The sequence below is a fragment of the Homarus americanus genome, unplaced genomic scaffold (genome assembly GCF_018991925.1).
Source record: "Homarus americanus isolate GMGI-L3 unplaced genomic scaffold, GMGI_Hamer_2.0 scaffold25013, whole genome shotgun sequence".
Taxonomy (NCBI): domain Eukaryota; kingdom Metazoa; phylum Arthropoda; class Malacostraca; order Decapoda; family Nephropidae; genus Homarus; species Homarus americanus.
Window position 1 is genome coordinate 2,921,372 of NW_024722158.1, and position 20,048 is coordinate 2,941,419.

Consider the following 20,048-nt stretch of genomic DNA (forward strand, 5'->3'; position numbering starts at 1 on the left):
AGTACTGTACTTGTTCTTCACAAAGATAAGCACTGAATGCCTGCTCACAGCAGTATGATGATCCAAACATTGACAGAATGATGAAAGCTTCTCTTTTCAATGTTGACTAATGTACAGTAGCTAAAACAACTATCTGTGCATTCTTTGTGGGAAACAATATGAGACCATGGACGACAAATTTTGGTATATGAGGGCTGTCACTAGTCACACGTAAAACTTTGGAGCATATCGACCCCCACCTGCACAGATACAGTAGTTGTTTTAGCTACTGTACAAGCTCCCAAAATTCCAGCCACACAGCCCGAAATTTAGACGTCACTCAGTTGGCCGTATGAGGGATTGTGGACCCCTGCAGTAGAATTTCTACCCAAAATAAATCCACCGTACTGTTGATTTTTCAAAAAACTCCTCAGGTTGTCTCTACAGCAACAACTTATTTGTTAATGAAAGTGGGACGATACGGAGCATCTGAAAATCGACTGTACGGTGGGTTGACATTTGCTATAGAGTCTATTGTATTAATAAAATTAAAACCGTTGTTATTTTTTCGTATTAATGTTAAAATGTAAAAAAAATATAAAATGTGTATTACAATAACAAAGCACGAGCAAAAATATCAAAGTAAATAAAAAATAATAATAAGAATACAGCATGATGGGAATTTCATTTGACCCTAGAGTACTTTCGTCACTTTTGTAAACAAACATCGCCTGGACGCTACAATAGTTTCTTTTTCATTTTGGTCTTTTTTAACAGGACCACAGATCTCACGAAAGCGGTTAGAAACATGCATTGAAGCCATCCTGTTCTCAAACTGAGTTCAAACTAGCCGCGCAAGCTGGGTGACTGGCCAACGGTTCTTATTGCCTGTGAATGAAATGCTATTGTAGATTTATTGCAAGGAAAACTCTAGTGACCGTAACTTAAAAAACACACAAACACAGGTTTCAGCTTTGTGTATACGTATACAGTATGTGTGTGTGTGTGTGTGTGTGTGTGTGTGTGTGTGTGTGTGTACAGTAATGTGACATCTGGTAAAGTCAAACTCTTACACAGAGGGGTGATCCCCAGGCTTCTATGCCCAGCTTGAGGTAGGTCTGTAGGGCACTACTGCGGACAGTCTCACTGAAGCCCAAGTTCTGGTTCTGCAAACAAAAGAATACCTTCAGTAAATAGGTAGAATTATGAGTCAAATTACATATGTATTTCAAGGTACAGGAATATACTGAGTGGTGTGTTGAGTGAGAGTATATTATGGTATACCAGAGTGACAAGATAATTTATACTTTAAGGTACAGGAATATACTGAGTGATGTTATACCTTTGCTAAACTGGAAACAATGACGGCAAATGACACCTGTAGATTATTTCTCTGAGAGCAGCGCAGGATGCAGTGACGAATCAATAACTCATCGTTTAGGAACCCCGAACGACCACACAACTCACAACACCTGCAAATGTCATTAACCATCAAGGATGAACATTACAGTATATAAAACATTCTTACCTGAATAATTGCATTAGAATTTCCATACAAGTAGTGTAGTTTGATTTCACCTAATTAACCCTTAAGTGGCAGCCATCATCAGTGGAGGTTAGGTATAGGGACGGCGGCCACCATTAACAGACGTTTCATGTTCCTTGGATCCCAAATTTTCCCCTAAAGTGGGTGGCGTGGAGTAGGGTATCCTTGGCCTCTGTTTAAGAGCTAACTGACCACAAACCAAAAGGATGCGAATGTGATATATTCTGAATGCAGGCTATAATTCACACTTAAAATATTCTACCTTCAATAAAATAATAAATTGCTACATAACTTACAAATAATAATGAACAAATCTATTTATTTTGTTTACCATATTTATACATAATACTTATATAATACTTTACAATGGATATTTGGTGATATTAGAGGCTGTGAGAATTATGTGGGTTAATGTACAGTACATTGTAGCTACTGAATATAAGGATATGATTGGGCTATACTGTACTTGTTTACCATTGTTGGTATACCTGTACTGTCTATACACAGGGTGTTTTAGAAATGTTTCATAATTTGCAGGGTGTATTATGGAGTCATAATTCAGGGAGAGTATTCCCGAGTCATAATTCAGGGAGAGTATTCCCGAGTCATAATTCAGGGAGAGTATTCCCGAGTCATAATTCAGGGAGAGTATTCCTCAGTCATAATTCAGGGGAATATTCCTGAGTCATAATTCAGAGAGAGTATTCCCGAGTCATAATTCAGAGAGAGTATTCCCGAGTCATAATTCAGGGAGAGTATTCCTGAGTCATAATTCAGGGAGAGTATTCCCGAGTCATAATTCAGGGAGAGTATTCCTGAGTCATAATTCAGGGGAATATTCCTGAGTAATAATTCGGGGAAGTATTCCTGAGTAATAATTCGGGGAAGTATTCCGAGACATAATTCGGGGAAGTATTCCTGAGACATAATTCGGGGAAGTATTCCTGAGACATAATTCGGGGAAGTATTCCTGAGACATAATTCGGGGAAGTATTCCTGAGTAATAATTCAGGGAAGTATTACTGAGTCATAATTCGGGGAAGTATTCCTGAGACATGCATAAAGATAAATGACTTCATGACAATAGTATCAATACCCAATAGTTTTTGAGTTATACCATAATATTGGGGATGGGAGGACTGCAACAAGTCTATGATCATAAAATATGAAATACCAAACTCTATTTACAGTAATGCTTCTGATGCTTGTGAATGTGCCCATCAGGATATGTCAACATCTGTGGTTACATGCATGATGGTGCCCCAGCTCATTTAGCTCGAGCAACAACAGAACTCACAACTGTTGGGTATCCTGGGAGGTGGATAGGAAGTGGTGGTCCTGTTCCATGGCCACCTTGATTACCTGACTTAAATCCCATTTATTTCTACTTGTGGGGTCACGTTAGAAAGCAAATGTATATTACGGAGGTCCCGACTCACAAGAAATTGTGACACAGAATGCAAGAGTGTGCCACAAGCATTCACAACACCCCTGGAGTCTTTGACATGTATGACAGTCACTTTTGTGACGGGGTGAAGCCTACATTCAGGAAGAAAGCCGGAACTTCGAACATTTACAAGTAAATATATTGTACTAACAACACTGGATATTTCATTTATACTCCATAGATTTTATCATAATCCAAACTCAAGTGTCATGTGTTATAACTCTGAAACTACAGGGTGTTGGCACTATGGTCATGGAGTCACTTATCCTTATGTTTGTCTCAGGAATACACCCTCAGAATTATGAAATATATTTCCAAAACACCCTGTATATTATTGTTTGTACAGTATATCTGCACTGTCTATATATACTGTACTACTGTACATTGCTCGTATACCTTCAATGTCTAGTATATACATTATTTGTATACCTGCCTTATGTATATTGCTTGCATACCTGCACTTTCTGTGTCTAATATTTGTATACTTGCACTGTCTAAGTACATTTAATGCCAAGAAGTGTGAAGATGGTCGATGGACAAAGTAATTTGGGAATACTGTATGGTGTAGTACAGTATTTTATTTTGAATTTGAGAGCAGGAAATAGCACAAGTGAATGACATGGAAAAATTTTTAACAAGATCCCATAAATTCTTCCCTCTTTTCTGTAAATATAAGGTTTCCCAGAAAAATATACAGTGATCCCTCGGTTAACGAGCGCCTCGGTTAACAAAATTTTGGTTAACGAATTACCTTCCATAAGATTCCTCACTTCGGTTAACGAGCAATCCCTCGATTAACGGATTCCTTACGAGCGCCCCTCAACATGTTTTCGCTTGCTCACTAGCTGTCATATTAGTCCGCCAATACAGTAATTGGTTCTAGGGCTTAAATTCCTTACTATTTTAGTAAATATCAAGAAATTTGTACTATTCAATAATTTTAAAAGTCTTATACTGTACTAAAATTTTTAGTCATTTTAACAATTATAAACATAATTGAAGTACCTGTACAGGGAAACTAGTTTTTAGCGTGCCAAACAGCCTCTCAACACCAAACAGGCGTCAGTCTCTGTGTCTTTTCAGTGGAGGTAACATCTTGCTTCAGACTCTCTTCAACATAAACTATTTTTTCCGTTTTTACAGTGAAATTATTGGTCATTTTGAAATTTATTTTACATATTGATGATATACAGCGCAGTGCAGTGTTGATTTAAAGAAAATATTCTTTATTTATAGCAATTAACCTTAAAATTTTAGTGGTGAAATTGTTATTGAATCCAGCATGGGTCCAAAGAAATCTAGAAAGGCGATTTCATTCCAGGTGAAACAGGAAATTATTAAGAAACATGAAGAAGGCATCAGAACAAATGTGCTTAGCAAAGAATATGGCATGTCGACATCAACTGTGTCGACAATTTTTTCACAGAAAGACAAATTCAAGGAAGTGAAAGTGAGAGACAAATCTAGCAGAGTGTTTAAAGGTAGATCCCTAATAGCAGAAACAGAGAGGTTACTTCTCATTTGGATAAGGGAAAAACAAATGAAAGGTGATTCCGTTTTGACCGAATTTATTTGTGAAAGAGCCAGGGAGATTTATGAACATTTAAAGGCAAATCAACCTGGTTCTTCAGGCACAGAGTTTGAAGAGTTTAGGGCCAGCAAGGGCTGGTTCGAAAAATTTAAGAAAAGAAGTGAAATTTTTAGTGTTGCTAGGTATGGTGAGGCTGCCAGTGCTGATAAGGAAGGGGCAGCAAAATTTTTTGTGGAATTTAAATAACTGGTGGATAAAGAAAATTATCTTCCACAGCAAGTGTTCAATGTGGACGAAACTGGGCTGTTCTGGAAAAAGATGCCCAAAAGGACATTCATCACCAGAGATGAAGCCTCTTTACCTTGCATAAACCCATGAAAGACAGCCTCACTCTATTGCTTGGTGCCAATGCTTCAGGGGATTTCCGACTGAAGCCTATGCTTGTCTACCACTCTGAGAACCCCAGGGTGTTCAAGCAACAAAAAGTGGTAAGAGGACGGCTTGGAGTTTATTGGAAGTCCAACCGTAAGGCATGGGTGACAAGACAGCTCTTTAATGAATGGGCAGTTGAGGTGTTTTGTCCTTCTTTGAAGATCTATCTAACCACCAATAAACTCCCTTTAAAGGCTCTTCTCCTTATGGATAATGCCCCTGGTCATGACCCTCAACTTGCCAGCACTTTGGAGTCTCAATTTGACTTTGTCAAAGTGTTGTTTTTGCCTCCCAACACCACATCAATCATACAGCCAATGGACCAGAATGTGATCAGCAACTTTAAGAAGCTGTACATGAAGAAAATGTTCAGGAGTTGTCATGAGGCAACTTCCACTGATCCTGAACTAACACTGGCACAGTTCTGGAAGACACAATTTAACATCCTGGAGGCTGTAAAATTGATTGTGTCCTCATGGCAAGAAGTTTTGACTAGATCCCTCAATTCTTCATGGAAAGCACTGTGGCCATCAGTAGTCCATGATTTTGAGGGATTTGAGGAAGAAACAGAGTTGGACCAGGAGATTGTGTCCATTGGTCAGTCATTGGGCCTTGAAGTGGAGGAGGATGATGTAGAAGAGCTTGTGATGTCCCATGAGCAGGAACTTACTCCTGAAGACTTACAGCAACTGGATGAGATGTTAGAGGCTGACAGTGGTGAGGAGGAAAAGGAAAGTGATGACCATATGTCAACTTCAGATTTCAAAGGTGTTGTTCATTACTGGGAGAAGTTCAGGAAACTGGCTTCAAAGCACCCTAATGTGGAAAAGGCAGAACTTGCCTTGTGTAATGTTAAGGACACAGAGGTCTCCTTCAAACATCAGTTAATGATGAGGAGAGATGCCCCACAAACCAAAATTGACAGTTTCTTCACTAAAAGGCAGTGGGAAACAGATGCTAGCCCTCAGCCTTTCACTTCAAGAAGGAGAGAGGATGTTCCTGCAAGAGAATCTGTCAGTCCAGAGGTTCCTGACATTTTCATGGAAGGTGACTCACCTTCCAAGAAGCAGTAAAATGCTTCTCCTCCACCTCCACTTCCTTTTCTTCTCCCTTCTCCTCCTCCACCTCCCACTTCAAATTCACATCAGCATCATCATCCAGGAGCCTTCTACATACACACCTCAATGTAAGTGTACTTTACTACCTTTTTGTTGACTTTATGCAATTTTCAGTGAGCTAGAACCAATTACCCAAAAACCCATTGAAACAATGGTTTCGGTTAACGAATTTTTCGGTTAACGAGCAACCTTCTGGAACGAATTGTGCTCGTTAACCGAGGGACCACTGTATAGACACTGCTTTACATATTTCCATGGACATGACGTGAATGCTTATACAGGATTACAACAGGTGCCCATAAGTGTTTCCATTCCAGACAAAATTCACTGGACACTTGGCAGTATCTGGCATGTAAGAATTTGAGGATCATTAGATGAAGGGGACTGGAATCTTAATGTATTTTCTCTTTTTCTTTGTATTACTAGAGCATTTTATCCCATTTTGTGGTTCTGACATAATGTACGTTGAAAAACAGCATTATTATATATCAACCAATGATATATTTGACCCAGAAGTAGAGTCCAGTTATTGCCAAATGTTCGGGGAATTTTATCCACAACTGTTCAGTCACCTAGAAAAGCCCAGTTCCCTCTTCTCCTGAACCACCAACTCTGAGAATCAGAGCCATGAACCCGAAGCAGTAGGCACTGATGCATTATTCTGTCCATAAATACTTCGGATTCATGAATCTGAATCTCGGGGCTTCGTGGTTCAGGAGGAGAGGCTACAGGATTTTTGTGGGTGACTGTAACTGAAGAAATTACTGTGAGGCTAAGTTGCTTTTCTCTCTTTTTTTCTTTTGGGTTGAATTCTGCAGATGGTGAAAAAATATCATCTCATCCTGTGTCCACATGACTTCTGCCTTCATCATGTAATACTTAAGGTGTGAGGATATTTCCTCACTGGTGTATTAAATACTGTGTTATATTTACTAAATTTAGATAATAATGTTGATTTTGAAGGCGATGATGCCATGGTTAGGTTAGGTTAACTTAAGTTAAGTTAAGTTAGGTTAGGATTACACTGAACCAGTGACAAGTTGTTCGGTGACAAATCATCTTAAAACCAATATTTATGATTGTGCCAACTTTATCAAGAGCTTCTGTGATCCTCGTGAACTGTACAGTACACCACAAATGTAAACTAAAGAATCTATTGTTTGGTTCATTTTCCTACACAATTTACACATTCAGTGAGACATGCAAAGGGTCCCTTACCCCCAAAACACTACCTTTGTGCTGTGTCCTCCTTTGGGGTGTTTTCCTCAGCATTGGGTGAAGAGTTGTGATAAGAATATAGGTGAACTATGAGGGTGTTCTTCTGGCAGTAACCCCGGCCACAGTGGGTGCAGACGTACGAGCGAGACTTAGAGTGGGAATACAAGTGACGTTTAAATTCACTGTACACTACAAAGCGGTGGTCACATATTTCACACAAGAAGGGACGGTAGCGTGTTTGTTGCTGGCGAGGAGGGTCTGGTTTAGAGGGGTTTACCGCACGTCTGCAAGGTTTAAGAACACTCAACTGAAATAACTAAAACACTAAAAGAATCCTAAAAAGAATACAGAAATTCTTGCATAAATAATAATAACGGTGTGGGTGAGAATTAATCCACCATTTGAGTTAAATAAGGCCAAACAAAAATTGATCTATTGGAGTAACTAATATTACTATCAATTTAATATGCAGTATATATATATATATATATATGCTGATAACCACAAGGAAAGAAGAAAACACGAAGTTCCCAAGCGCTTTCGTGTAATTCACATCTTCAGGGGTGAGTACAGACTAGTCTGTACTCACCCCTGAAGATGTTTCAAATGTAATGAACAAAAATTTATGTACAGTATCTATAAATAAACTTTAACAAATGAATACTTTGTTTTACATCGTCCTGTGTATACCATACCATGCATTTGGCTACTTTGGGCTAGCTATGATGACGCAAGAGATCTGCCCTGGCGACTGTACCGACACTCACAGCTGGTGGTGCGTTGGTACGTCATTTCCATTGTTTACTGGTAGTTACTGGTAAATATATTTCAACCTAATGAAACTATTACCCTTTCAGAGGTCGACCCCCAATTTTTTGCAAAATAATTTGGTCTTAAAAACTAGAACTACACACAGGTATATACGGTAAATAAGGACATGGGGGGCCCAGGGTTTTTTTTTGGGGGCAGCAGCAGCAGCACATATACGCGGATTTTTAGCATCCACGGGTATCTCTGTTACGTAACCCCCGCGTATGTTAAGGGCCGACTGTAATAAAATTAATAATAATAATTATAACAATAATACTGTAATAATAAAAGAATAATAATACAGTAAAGAAATACAAGAATGAAAAAAAGATCAAAAGTGAGAAACACGATCTAGACCTATGAATTATTATTATTATTAAAAAAAAATTTATTTTCGACCCCCAGGCCCCAATGTGGGTCAGTGATCTGTGCCTGGGTGGGCTAATACACATTAAAAAAAAACAAAAAAAACAAACCCTAACCATTCTGAAAACCGAAAAATTCCAAAAACCGAAATGCCTCTGGCCCCAAGGATTTCGGATAAAGGATTGTCAACCTGTATATATATATAGTATATTAGTCTAATAAGGGATAATTTAATTACAGTTGAGGTCAATTAGGTGTTGATTCGTCAAACTAATACAATAAACAGGCGAGGAAACCATAAAGGGCAATGATGGTAAGTATAAGGTGTCCAACAGGTAGTGAACATGACAAGTTTTATGAGGACAATAAGGCACTCAACAACCACAGTAATAAATACTCCAAATATATCACATGAATTGGTGTGAGAAGTTACAATAACATGGGAGAGCATAAACCCTAAAACAGATAAGACAGAGGTGCACTAAGGAGGTGGCAGACTGTAACCTGTTTGAGTGTACCACCAAGCCATGAAAACGTAACAAGTATTCAGGCAGATACAGTGCTGGTAAACATTTCCTTAAGCTCAAGTGGCTGGTACAAACACTGCCTCATGAATGCTTTCTGTCAAGCCAGCAATCTCAGGGCACGACAACATGTCATGCTTAGAAGTAAGACAACAAACCTACCTTGGCCCACCAGTGGCCACAAATTTTCTTATCAATAAAATAAATTAATAAATAAAATTACAAAAATAAGCAACAATAAGGGTGAGCCTGAGAAATATCATCAAGAGCAACATAGACTTTCCCTCATGAACAGTTATTCTACCTGCCTGACCTCAAGTGTTCACATGTGATGTTCTTCACAACGGCCCCAAGATATCTCTGTTTACATTTTTGTTATCTTGTGATGTACTGTACTATGAGAGGTATTAATGGTGATGTGTCCTGATGTGTGACCTATATATACACTATTAGCTAGGCTGGTCTAGTACACCGTGGTGTCTATAAGTCAACCCTGGGTGTCTGTTGCACCCTAGTGATACACATCACACACAGGGTGGATATATCTCTCATGGTCTGGATATTTGTAAGCCAGTTAGGTTTTCACAAGCCAGTGGTGACAGTTATATGTATTAATGGTACTGACTCAACCTAGATATCAATCACATTTAATTCAAGACCAGCAGACAGCCAAACCATTAAAAACGTCCCACCAACAAACACAGATACATGGCTACATCACCACCCTAACAACAAACTTGGTAACCTAAATAACCAGCAATCTTAATGATTAGGTCTGGACCTATGATTGATTGATTGGATGAAATATCTAGCATCACAGTCTGGACTAGTTAAACTGTAGGAAAGGGTCTACCTAAACCCCATCACTCCAGTACATGAGGCAATATCACACCTGAAAAATCATCCATACCTTCTGTTGTTGTTGGCCAAGTGGCGGGGAAGACTTAACAACGTGCTGTGTTGCATCAGGTGGTTGTACAGATTATTAATACTGATCGTTATCCCACAAATCTGCAATAATCAAAAGAGTAATATATAGCAACTGACAATCAAATAGTACCTGTAATTATGTTTGTGTCATTACTGGTACAGTATTTCACTCTGTCAAAGATGTCAGTATACAGCCATCTCTCGATTTACATGGTAGTTACCTTCTTGAGAATGGCCGTGTAAATCAAACTTAATTATCCCAAAAGAAAGAAAGGAAATGGCAGGGGTTGGGAGAAAGGCTCCCTAAAAACTGTAATTTGTTTAAATATTTCCTTCAATACGTTTTATTTACAATAATAAAATAACGATAATACAATAATAATAATAATAATATGGTAATAATAATAATAATAATAATAATAATAATAATAATAATAATAATAACAAAATAATAAAAGCAAACCTAATAATACTGTACTAAGAAAATAGATTTTAAATATAAATTCGTGCTAACACTTATGTTAATTGATGGGTGGGATGGCTTGCGGAAACTGGCGGTGGTGGAGGAGAGGTGGAGGGTCAGTGTGGGAGGGAGTCACTTGAATCAGATGGCAGAGCAGGTGATGGGGGAGGAGAAGTGGGAGCTTTCAAGATGCCAGATGTCGATGACTGAGATGTAGGTGATGTTAATTTTTCTCTTTTCATGCAATAGGAAAGCAATGAGGTACTGAACTACGCTGCCTGGCACAATGGCACACTTAACAAACCATGCTATTTAAAAAAACTTTATTTTAAAAATAGGTATTAATTTAATACTATAGCGCATTTTTTCCCAGCTGAGAAAAGATGCCCCGCCCCCTCCTTAAAATTTAGAGCTGATTGGCTGTTGCAAACCTGTCTGATTTTGTCCTGAGTAATGATGCATTTCTAAATGATTTTATTCATAATTGTTGGGATGACCGTTTCTGACGAGAAAGATATTTAACTAAATTATATAAAGATACATACATTCATTATTTCAAACACAAGCAAGTTTATCAGAAGTATTATACATGAATTAACTGTTAAACTCTGGTAGCAAATTCACGCTTTCAGAAGATGCATTTAATATATACCGTACTCATTTTTACTCACAATAAGGCATACTAAGACAAATTACTTATCAGTAATACTACATTATGCAAAAACAACATTTTAAAAGATCAGAATCACATTGAAATATTACACGACCGTTAGCAGAGGCGGGAAATATGACTGCGAACAACTTCATATTTTTCCAGAAGAGTGACTGGAAATTTGAATGAAAACTTAATGGTGAAAGAAAAATCCTATAATATTTTACTACTCCCCATCATGACAAATGACAATGTTAACGGGGATCTGGAGTGAAGCACTTAGCTCTTAATCCCCTCACTTTTAATATTTGATCTGGCTAATGACAGGTGTTTTATTCAGCTCAGAGGGGAGCCCATACACAATGGGTTAAATTCTGGCTACAGAAAGGAGTTAATCAGTTGAGGTCTACAGTACTTCTGGGGTCAACAAAATTAAAGGGATGAGAAATAGTGAAGTGTATAGTGTGTGTGTAGAATTGCTGAGAAGGTCGAGGGTGTGAACTACAAGCAATTGGAACACATGAGACAGATCTACAGTACTGTATGCCAGAGTGGTAATGCAGATATTTGAAACTAATGGGGTGAAGGGGGTGAGAGCCTACATCACTGAAGAGAAAGACAAAAAAAAAGGGGGGAATGAGGAAGAGAATATGGGGAAATGTGGGTAAAAAAAAAAGAAGAGCTTTGTGGTAACAGGATGGCCACACATGGGTCACTGTACTGATAACAAATACATGTACTGTACATTATTCATATGTTCTTGGTAAAGTGACTTAAGCAGATATAATTTACTGACTTGTTAAAATATATATACAGTACTCACACAACATGGCAGAGTAGTGATGCCGAGCTGATGCTTCTTGGTGCAGTACACGATGTGTTGATAGAATTTGTGCTCTTGGTTCATTGAAACGCCACAAACCTGAAACAGACACTTTACCTAAGTCTTGCGATGAAGAAAAACATCTTAAAATTAACATAATCTAACATGAGAGTTTACTGAAATTTGTTTTGCTAGGATGTGGATATTAATCATGACCTAACCTAGCTAAAAATAGCACACAGTTTAACACACTTTGTAAGGATGGGGATAGAAACTGAAAAAAAATAACATTACGAAAGATGGATCATTATGAGAGTTTAACACACAGTTCTGACTACAAATTCTGAGGTGAGCAGTGCACTCTGTAAGTATCTGAGGTGACCTGCACACTCTATAAGTAAGATCAGGACAGAGGTATAGTATAGGGCAGCGATATAGGTCTTGGACTTGGTGGTTGTCTTGACAAAATTGCTGCTCTAGTCTTCTTCCATGACACACACACACACACACACAAGTGACATAAGTGTGAGTCACCCTATGCTACTCATATCAGATGAGAGAAGTGTGTATTGTGTACTATAGGCAAAATTAACACAGTCTATCTCTTTATCAGTCATGCCAAGACACTTCCCTCACGATGTATGGAAGGTGTCCTGCATCAAGTGACAACGCTGGCTAATTTTACCTTCGTTGCCTTATATTCTTTACACTAATTACTATACAGAATGATAAAAATAAATAAATAAATAAATAACCAATAAAAAAATATAGTATGTTTTATTGCCAATTTTCCCTTTCACTATGAAGCCTAAATATATTCAACTAGTGTGTCTTTGTTGTTTCACACAGAACTCATGAAGAATAGGAACCCTCATTTATTACCTGATGATTATATGTCCTAATGTTAAATGGGGAGGTGAGGTTAGCTAAGCTTAGGTTTGGTTAGGTTTGGTTAGGTTTGGTTTGGTTAGGTTTGGTTTGGTTTGGTTTAGGTTAGGTTATATTACATTAGGATAGGTTAGCATTAGGGTATTTAATCATGAGCTGAAATAAGCACGGGTTTGTATTCTTGATGAGATCCATCCACCACTAGACCCGACATCACCCCACCAGTACCACCAACTGCAGCCTCATCCCTTATGACCACTCCACCTCCCTTGGCTCTTTAATCATGTACAGAAACAACTGCTTTCAAGATTATACCAGCCCCCAACTCCTTCCCCTTCACCCTACCAGCCCCCAACTCCTTCCTCATCACCCTACCACCCCCAACTCCTTCCCTATCACTCTACCCCTTCCCCTTCACCCTACCAGCCCCCAACCCCTTCACCCTACCAGCCCCCAACTCCTTCCTCATCACCCTACCACCCCAACTCCTTCCTCATCACCCTACCAGACCCCCAACTCCTTCCTCATCACCCTACCCCCAACTCCTTCCTCATCCTACCACCCCAACTCCTTCCTCATCACCCTCCTAACTCCTTCCTATCACTCTACCACCCCCAACTCCTTCCCTATCACTCTACCACCCCCCAACTCCTTCCCCTTCACCCTACCAGCCCAAACTCACCCGATACTAAAAGCTGATTATATTAATGTCTGTCACCCTTCATGTCTTCTCCATCTTCACCTAATCATTCATTCCTTGTCTGCCTCTCATCTTCTGCCCATTCACCCCTGAATTACGAATGATGAAAGTTAAATAAAAGGAACGTAAAGCTGACCTGACACTTGAAGCTGATTACATCAATGTCAAGGTGCTCCTGAAATTCGTCCATGTCTTTGAAGTTTGTGCTACAGAAGGGACAGATCTTGGAGTCCTTGCAGCTGATGTAGTGTTCGGTGTAGGCGTGGTAGGCCAGTACCTCCCTGTTCTGACAACATCTATGGCACACCTGACAGTTTATCCTAAAAAAAGAAGAATTAAAGAACTCTTAAATTATACAAAGTGTTTATAAATTATCAATACCATTTTGGAAACTAACACTGTAACTACAAAAATATTAGATAGACCAATGCTGGTTTTACCATAATTGATGAACAGCTCATAAGTTTTAGTAGATTTCCACAGGTGCTCTGTCCTTTATCTATAATACTTTTGAGGTAGATAATTTTATAATTAGTCAAATACAGGCACCACCTCCCCCCCCCGGTTACGGAAGGGTTACGTTCTGGAAAATATTTCTGTAATGTGAAATTTCATAATGCGTTCCTATGGAAATTTTGAGGCCCAAAAACGTAACACAAGCACATAAATGTATGAAATTAGACAGTTTTAACCACATACAGTGAGTCATTCATGATGTAACATGATAATAAATTAACAAAACACTCAAATTTTACTATCCAGAAATGATGTTGAGTACTGCATCAAGTGGTGAGGTGAGGTTATGAGATCAGAGTTACTGGGAGTTACCTACAGTACTTAAAACATCAAATTTAATGTCCAATGCAATTCCTGGGGAAAGAATTAAACTGAGCAGTGTCATTGTTACGGTGAATGCTGGCAACTGGGGAGGTGAGCAACCTTCCAACAACACAGATCCATTCACAATTAATATTTTTTACTATTTTTGTAAAATCTTTGATTAAAAATCGTCATTTTTAACTGAAAATTTTTAAAAAATCCATAGGGGCAAATTTTTTTTCATAACCAGAATTTAAGGCCTAAATTTGTAAATTCCGTAAGGGCGCAATTCCATAACCCGAGGTACCTGTACCCGTAATTTATAGACACCGTGTATACCAACAAATTATGATACAATATTAATTTTCTATAACTAATAATTACAATTAATTAATTCCTAATAAATGTTACCTTACTCTAACAAAAACAACTTCCACATGATGTGTGTTTTAATTACAGTGAAACCTCTATTTAACGGAATACTGTACAGTGATCCCTCGGTTAACGAGCGCCTCGGTTAACGAGATTTAGGTTAACGATTTTCCTTCCATAAGAATCTTAACTTCGGTTAACGAGCAATCCCTCGATTAACGAGTTTTTTACGAGCGGACTTCAACATGTTTTCGCTTGCATTTGGCGGTCCACCAGCTGTGGTATTAGTCCTCCAATGCAGTAATCGGTTTTAGGGCTTAAATTCTTTACTATTTTAGTAAATATCAAGAAGTTTATACTATTCAATAATTTTAAAAGTTTAATATTAACTTTTTTTAGTCATTTTAACAATTATTGAACATAATTGAAGGTAAAGAAACTAGTTTCTGGCGTGCCATCCAGCCCGTTAACACACCAGACAGGCGTTAGTCTCTCTCTGTTTTCAGTGGAGGTAACATCTTGCTTGAGACTCTCTTCAACTAAACGCTTTTTTTCTGTTTCCAAGCAAATTATTGTTCATTTTGAAATTTATTTTACATATTGACAATATATAATGCAGTGCAGTGTTGATTTAAAGAAAATAATCTTGAATTACACCAAGAGAACTAAAATTTTATGGGTGAAATGGTGCCATGGGGTGACTTCTCTTCTACCCCAATGCCTTCTCTTCTCCCTTCTCCTCCACCCCCATTCTAATTCCCATCATCATCATCATCATCATCCAGGAGCCTTCTACATACACACCTCAAAGTAAGTGTACTTTTCTACCTTTTTTGTTGAATTCAGGCAATTTTCGGTGAGCTGGAACCAATTACCCAAAAAAACCATTGAAACAATGGTTTCGGTTAACGAGCAACCTGCTGGAACGGATTGTGCTCGTTAACCAAGGGACCACTGTATATGGAGAGAAAAGTTCGTTGTATTAAGAGTCTATTATATGCGAAACCTCCATCTAACAAACTATTTAGATATAAAAATCTGTTATATCAAGGGTCCATTAGAAGCAAAACCTCCATCTAATGGATTACTGTATATGGAGATAAAAGTCTGCTATATGGAGGTGTTACGGTACTGTACTTGTATTTAATCTGTTTCATATATTATCTGGACCACATGAAGATTAGGCACCCCAACTTATTTCATCAGATAATAAACTACAGCAACACTAACCTAACCTAATTTAACTTAAACTAACACTAACCTTACATAACCAAACCTAATCTTACATAACCAAACCTAAACTAACATAATAATACCTAATCTAACCTAAGCAAACCAAACCTAACCTAACCCAACTTAAAATAGCCCCCCAAAGCTAACATTAAGGTGTTTAATCATCAGGTGAAGTAAGTTGTACGCGAGGGCCTAATCTTCACATGATCTGTGTATTATAAGAATTCTTCTTTTCTAACTGACAATAGAAATATCAGGATGTGGGCAAATGTAATGAAGATCTAGGATATTTTAATGTGCAGTACAGTAGTGTGCGTGCGTGTGTGTGTGTAAAAAAGAGGAGGGGAGGTAAGGGTGTGTACAGTGTAAGTTCACAAAACACATAACAAAGTACAGTACAACAGTAGACTAAAGGGTACAATACTGTACACCTGGCCATCATTACCTCTTGCTCAAGGCCGACACCAGCTTGTAACTACACTCTGGAACGTGAGAGAGGCGGTGAAACCTCAGGTGGCTGTGCACGGAGTTCCAATCACGCAACTGGATACTACAGGTGGTACAGTCCCCGATGACTTGACCAGTCCCGGGTATATTAATAAGTTGTGGCTTCTCCTCTTTATACTTTTCTTCTAAAATACAATTAAAAAAATTCTAAATTATGATTATTTAAAAAAAAAAAAAAAATATGATTTACTGTAAACGTGATCTAAAATACAATTAAAGAAAGTTATAAAATATGATTCACTGTAAACAAAAATTCTAAAATAGTTAAAAAGTTCTACATTGTGAATAAAAAATAAATCTTAAAATATAATTACTGTACCGTAAAAAAATAATCTAAAATATCACTGGAAAAAAAAACCTAAGAGATGATCCAAAAATTTACATGAATGAAAAAGCTCCAAAAGTTTCCATCAGAATCGTCTAAAAATTTTCTGGATATTAATCAACAACACTACTGCATTAATATCTGACTCTGCAATAACCTATACAATAAATTATTTGTTTTGGCTCAACGTTAACACTCACCACCTTCCTCCTCCTCTTCCTGGGTGCCTTCCTTATCCAATTCTGTCTTAAAATCATGCAATTTCTCTTCTTCCTCATCTTCTCCCAAGATAATTTCAAGTTGGGCAGCGTCGTCGTCATAGTCTGTCATTTCCTCGTCCTCCTCATTCTGGGCAGCATCGTCGGGCGATTTCTCCGTCAAGTCTCCATCGTTCTCAGCATTTTTCATTCGAGCCTTCTCTTCCTTTTCCAGTTCCTTCTCGATGGTTGCCAACTGTTCTTCATCTGCAACGTAATCCTCCCATTTCTGTGGTTTCCTCGACTTCCTCCTCCCCCCAGACATCCTTCCACAGCTGTTCTGTTAAAAAGATAATAAAATAAAACGTCCACTTTCAACAAACACTTAAAAGAACCACAGACAAAGAATTGGTCATCAGTTTCTGTCGACCAGGATTGGTATATTTACAGAGTTAGTTAATGGCTGCAGCTTAACTTGATTTAATTGATATTCTCATGAAGATTCTGAGCCTAGGCTTACTTCACCCGATGATTAAGAACCTTAATGCTAACCTAATTAAACCTCACCTACCTTAGCCTAACCTAACATAACCCAACCTAACCAAACCTCAACCAACTTATCCTAACTTAACCTTGCCTAATCTAACTTGATCCCAATTTTCAACTTCCTGAGTGGGCATGAAACAGTATCCATCGCTACAAAAGTGTCAATACAGTGGTCCCTCAGTTAACGAACACAATTCGTTCCAGAAGGTAGTTCGTTAACAGACAAATTTTGTTAACCGAAACCATTGTTTCAATGGAATTTTGGGTAATTGGTTCCAGCTCACCGAAAATTACATACAAAGTATAAAAAAAAAATGCAGTAAAGTACACTTACTTTGAAGTGTGTATGTAGAAGGCTCCTGGTTGTTGATGATGATGATGATGATGGGAATTAGAAGTGGGGGTGGAGGAGAAGGGAGAAGAGAAGGAAGTGGGGGTGGAAAAGAAATCACCCCATGCTTGATGCTGTCATTTCACCCATAAAATTTTAAGTTCACTTGGTGTAATTCAAGATTATTTTCTTTAAATCAACACTGCACTATATATTGTCAATATGTTAAATAAATTTCAGAATGACCAATAATTGTACTGGAAAAATGTAAAAATACTCTGTGTTCAAGAGACTCACAGGCAAGATGTTTCCTCCACTGAACAGAGATACAAACTGAGGCCTTGGTGGGTGAGTGAAGTGGCTGTTGTGTGCACCAAAAACTAGTTCCCTGTACAGTGAGTTCTGCTATAACGCGTGTTTTGATAACGCGAATTGGCTCTAACGCGATTTATGAATAGAGGAACGATATTTGTATAACGCGAACGCTTGTTTGCTGTAACGCGATTTTTGCTTACTATTTCTCCAATTTTGTGGTATTAACTGTGAATATGGTAAAGAAGAATATCTCCAAGAAGCGTTCTGGTGATCGCATTCCCGGTGATGATCGTAAAAGAAAGGATATAACACTTGAAGAGAAGCTCGATGTTATCAACCTCAACATCAACCTTCTCCCCCATCAAGTTTTATTCATATTTTTTCAAGGTAAAGTGTTACATTTACTGTATAATTTCATTATTAGATATGAATGTAACATTTATTAAGACTGTGCTATCCTTTGTGTTAGGCTAACTACTAATATTTTTTCGATTTCGAGCAATGTAGTAATCTGCACCTAACCCTATTTTCTCCATAAGCCCTGTTATTTCTATTACGCAATTTTCTATAACACGATATTTTACAAGAACACAACTATCGCGTTATAGCAGAACTGACTGTACTGCAATTTTGTTAAATAAGTGTTAAAATGACTAAAAATTTTAATATAAAACTTGGAAAATTATTGAATAGTACAACCTTCTTGATATTTACTCCAATTTTAACGAATGTAAGCCCTAGAACCGATTTCTGTATTGGCGGACTATTCTTCCAGCTGGTGAGTAAGCCAAAGCATGTCGAAATATTTTCGTAAGAATTTCGTTAACCAAATTTTTGTTCGTTAACCAAAATGAAGATTCTTATGGAAGGTAATTTGTTAATTGAAATTTCGTTAACCGAGGCGTTCGTTAACCGAGGGACCACTGTATAAGTATGGAAACTGATTTCTACAAGCCAGACTGTACAGTACACTACTTTAGGCATCCTATGAACTCATCAATATATTGTACAATACAGTAAAAGTCCAAAAATCCGGATGCCAGAAATCCAGACCACCCGAGAATCCGGACTTTTTTTTTTTAGCGGGCTTTTGAGTGTATGTGCGCATGCGTGAGCGCCACATCTGCACAGCGAAAACAAGCGACCACGCGGTCGCCACTTTAAAAAGAGCAATCAAACTGTGACAACGTATGTAATTTTGAGTCCTACTCTTTCCATTTACAGAGTACTGTACAAGCCCATAATAATGGCTCCTAAAGTAGATAAACTTTGTTGTGTGAAGAGAAAGAAGAACACGTTGAAATTGAGTGACAAACTTGAAATAATTAAGAAACTAGAACGTGGTGTGAGCAATACTGTTCTAATGGAAACATTCGACATTGGAAAGTCTACAAGTTATGATATAAAAAAGGCAAAGAATAAAATTCTAGAATTCACAGCTTTTTCTTTAAAACTGCTCGTTTTGATAAATGAAGCATGCTATATTTGCTAATGAATAAACTATCAAAATGTACCTGTTCATCTCTTCTTTATTCCTCCTTAAATTTGAATTTTAAAAGTACTGCCTGAGAATCCGGAAAATCCGAAAATCCGGACCGACCCAATCCCCAAGCAGTCCGGATTTTTGGACTTCTACTGTATATATATATATATATATATATATATATATATATATATATATATATATATATATATATATATATATATATATATATATATATATATATATATATATATATATATATATATATATATATATATATATATAACTACAGGTTGTACCTCTCTAGTCCGGCATTCTGTGGTCCGGAAACTCCCGTGGTCCGGAACGATTTTAGTTTGTCCAATAGGTAGATAGGCAGCTTTTTTTTCTTTTTTTTACTTATCTGAATTATTATTATTATTACAGGAGTATTAAATTTTTGCCCCTCAGGCCCAATGTGGGTCAGTGACCTATGCCCGGGTGGGCTAATCCC

General features: G+C 37.8%; 1 protein-coding gene across 1 annotated transcript in view; it reads right to left on the bottom strand.

Annotated features, from left to right (window-relative positions):
* Positions 1–20,048, bottom strand: part of LOC121862089 — a 35,154-nt gene that overhangs the window by 11,645 nt on the left and 3,461 nt on the right. Inside the window, exons 2-9 of the mRNA XM_042360035.1 lie at positions 16,884–17,220; positions 16,297–16,483; positions 13,564–13,747; positions 11,840–11,938; positions 9,882–9,982; positions 7,286–7,555; positions 1,322–1,451; positions 1,053–1,145 (exon numbers count right to left, since the gene is read on the bottom strand). Of these exons, the coding sequence (XP_042215969.1) occupies positions 1,053–1,145; positions 1,322–1,451; positions 7,286–7,555; positions 9,882–9,982; positions 11,840–11,938; positions 13,564–13,747; positions 16,297–16,483; positions 16,884–17,205 (1,386 nt within the window). The 5' untranslated portion in view covers positions 17,206–17,220. The remainder of the gene's footprint in view (positions 1–1,052; positions 1,146–1,321; positions 1,452–7,285; positions 7,556–9,881; positions 9,983–11,839; positions 11,939–13,563; positions 13,748–16,296; positions 16,484–16,883; positions 17,221–20,048) is intronic.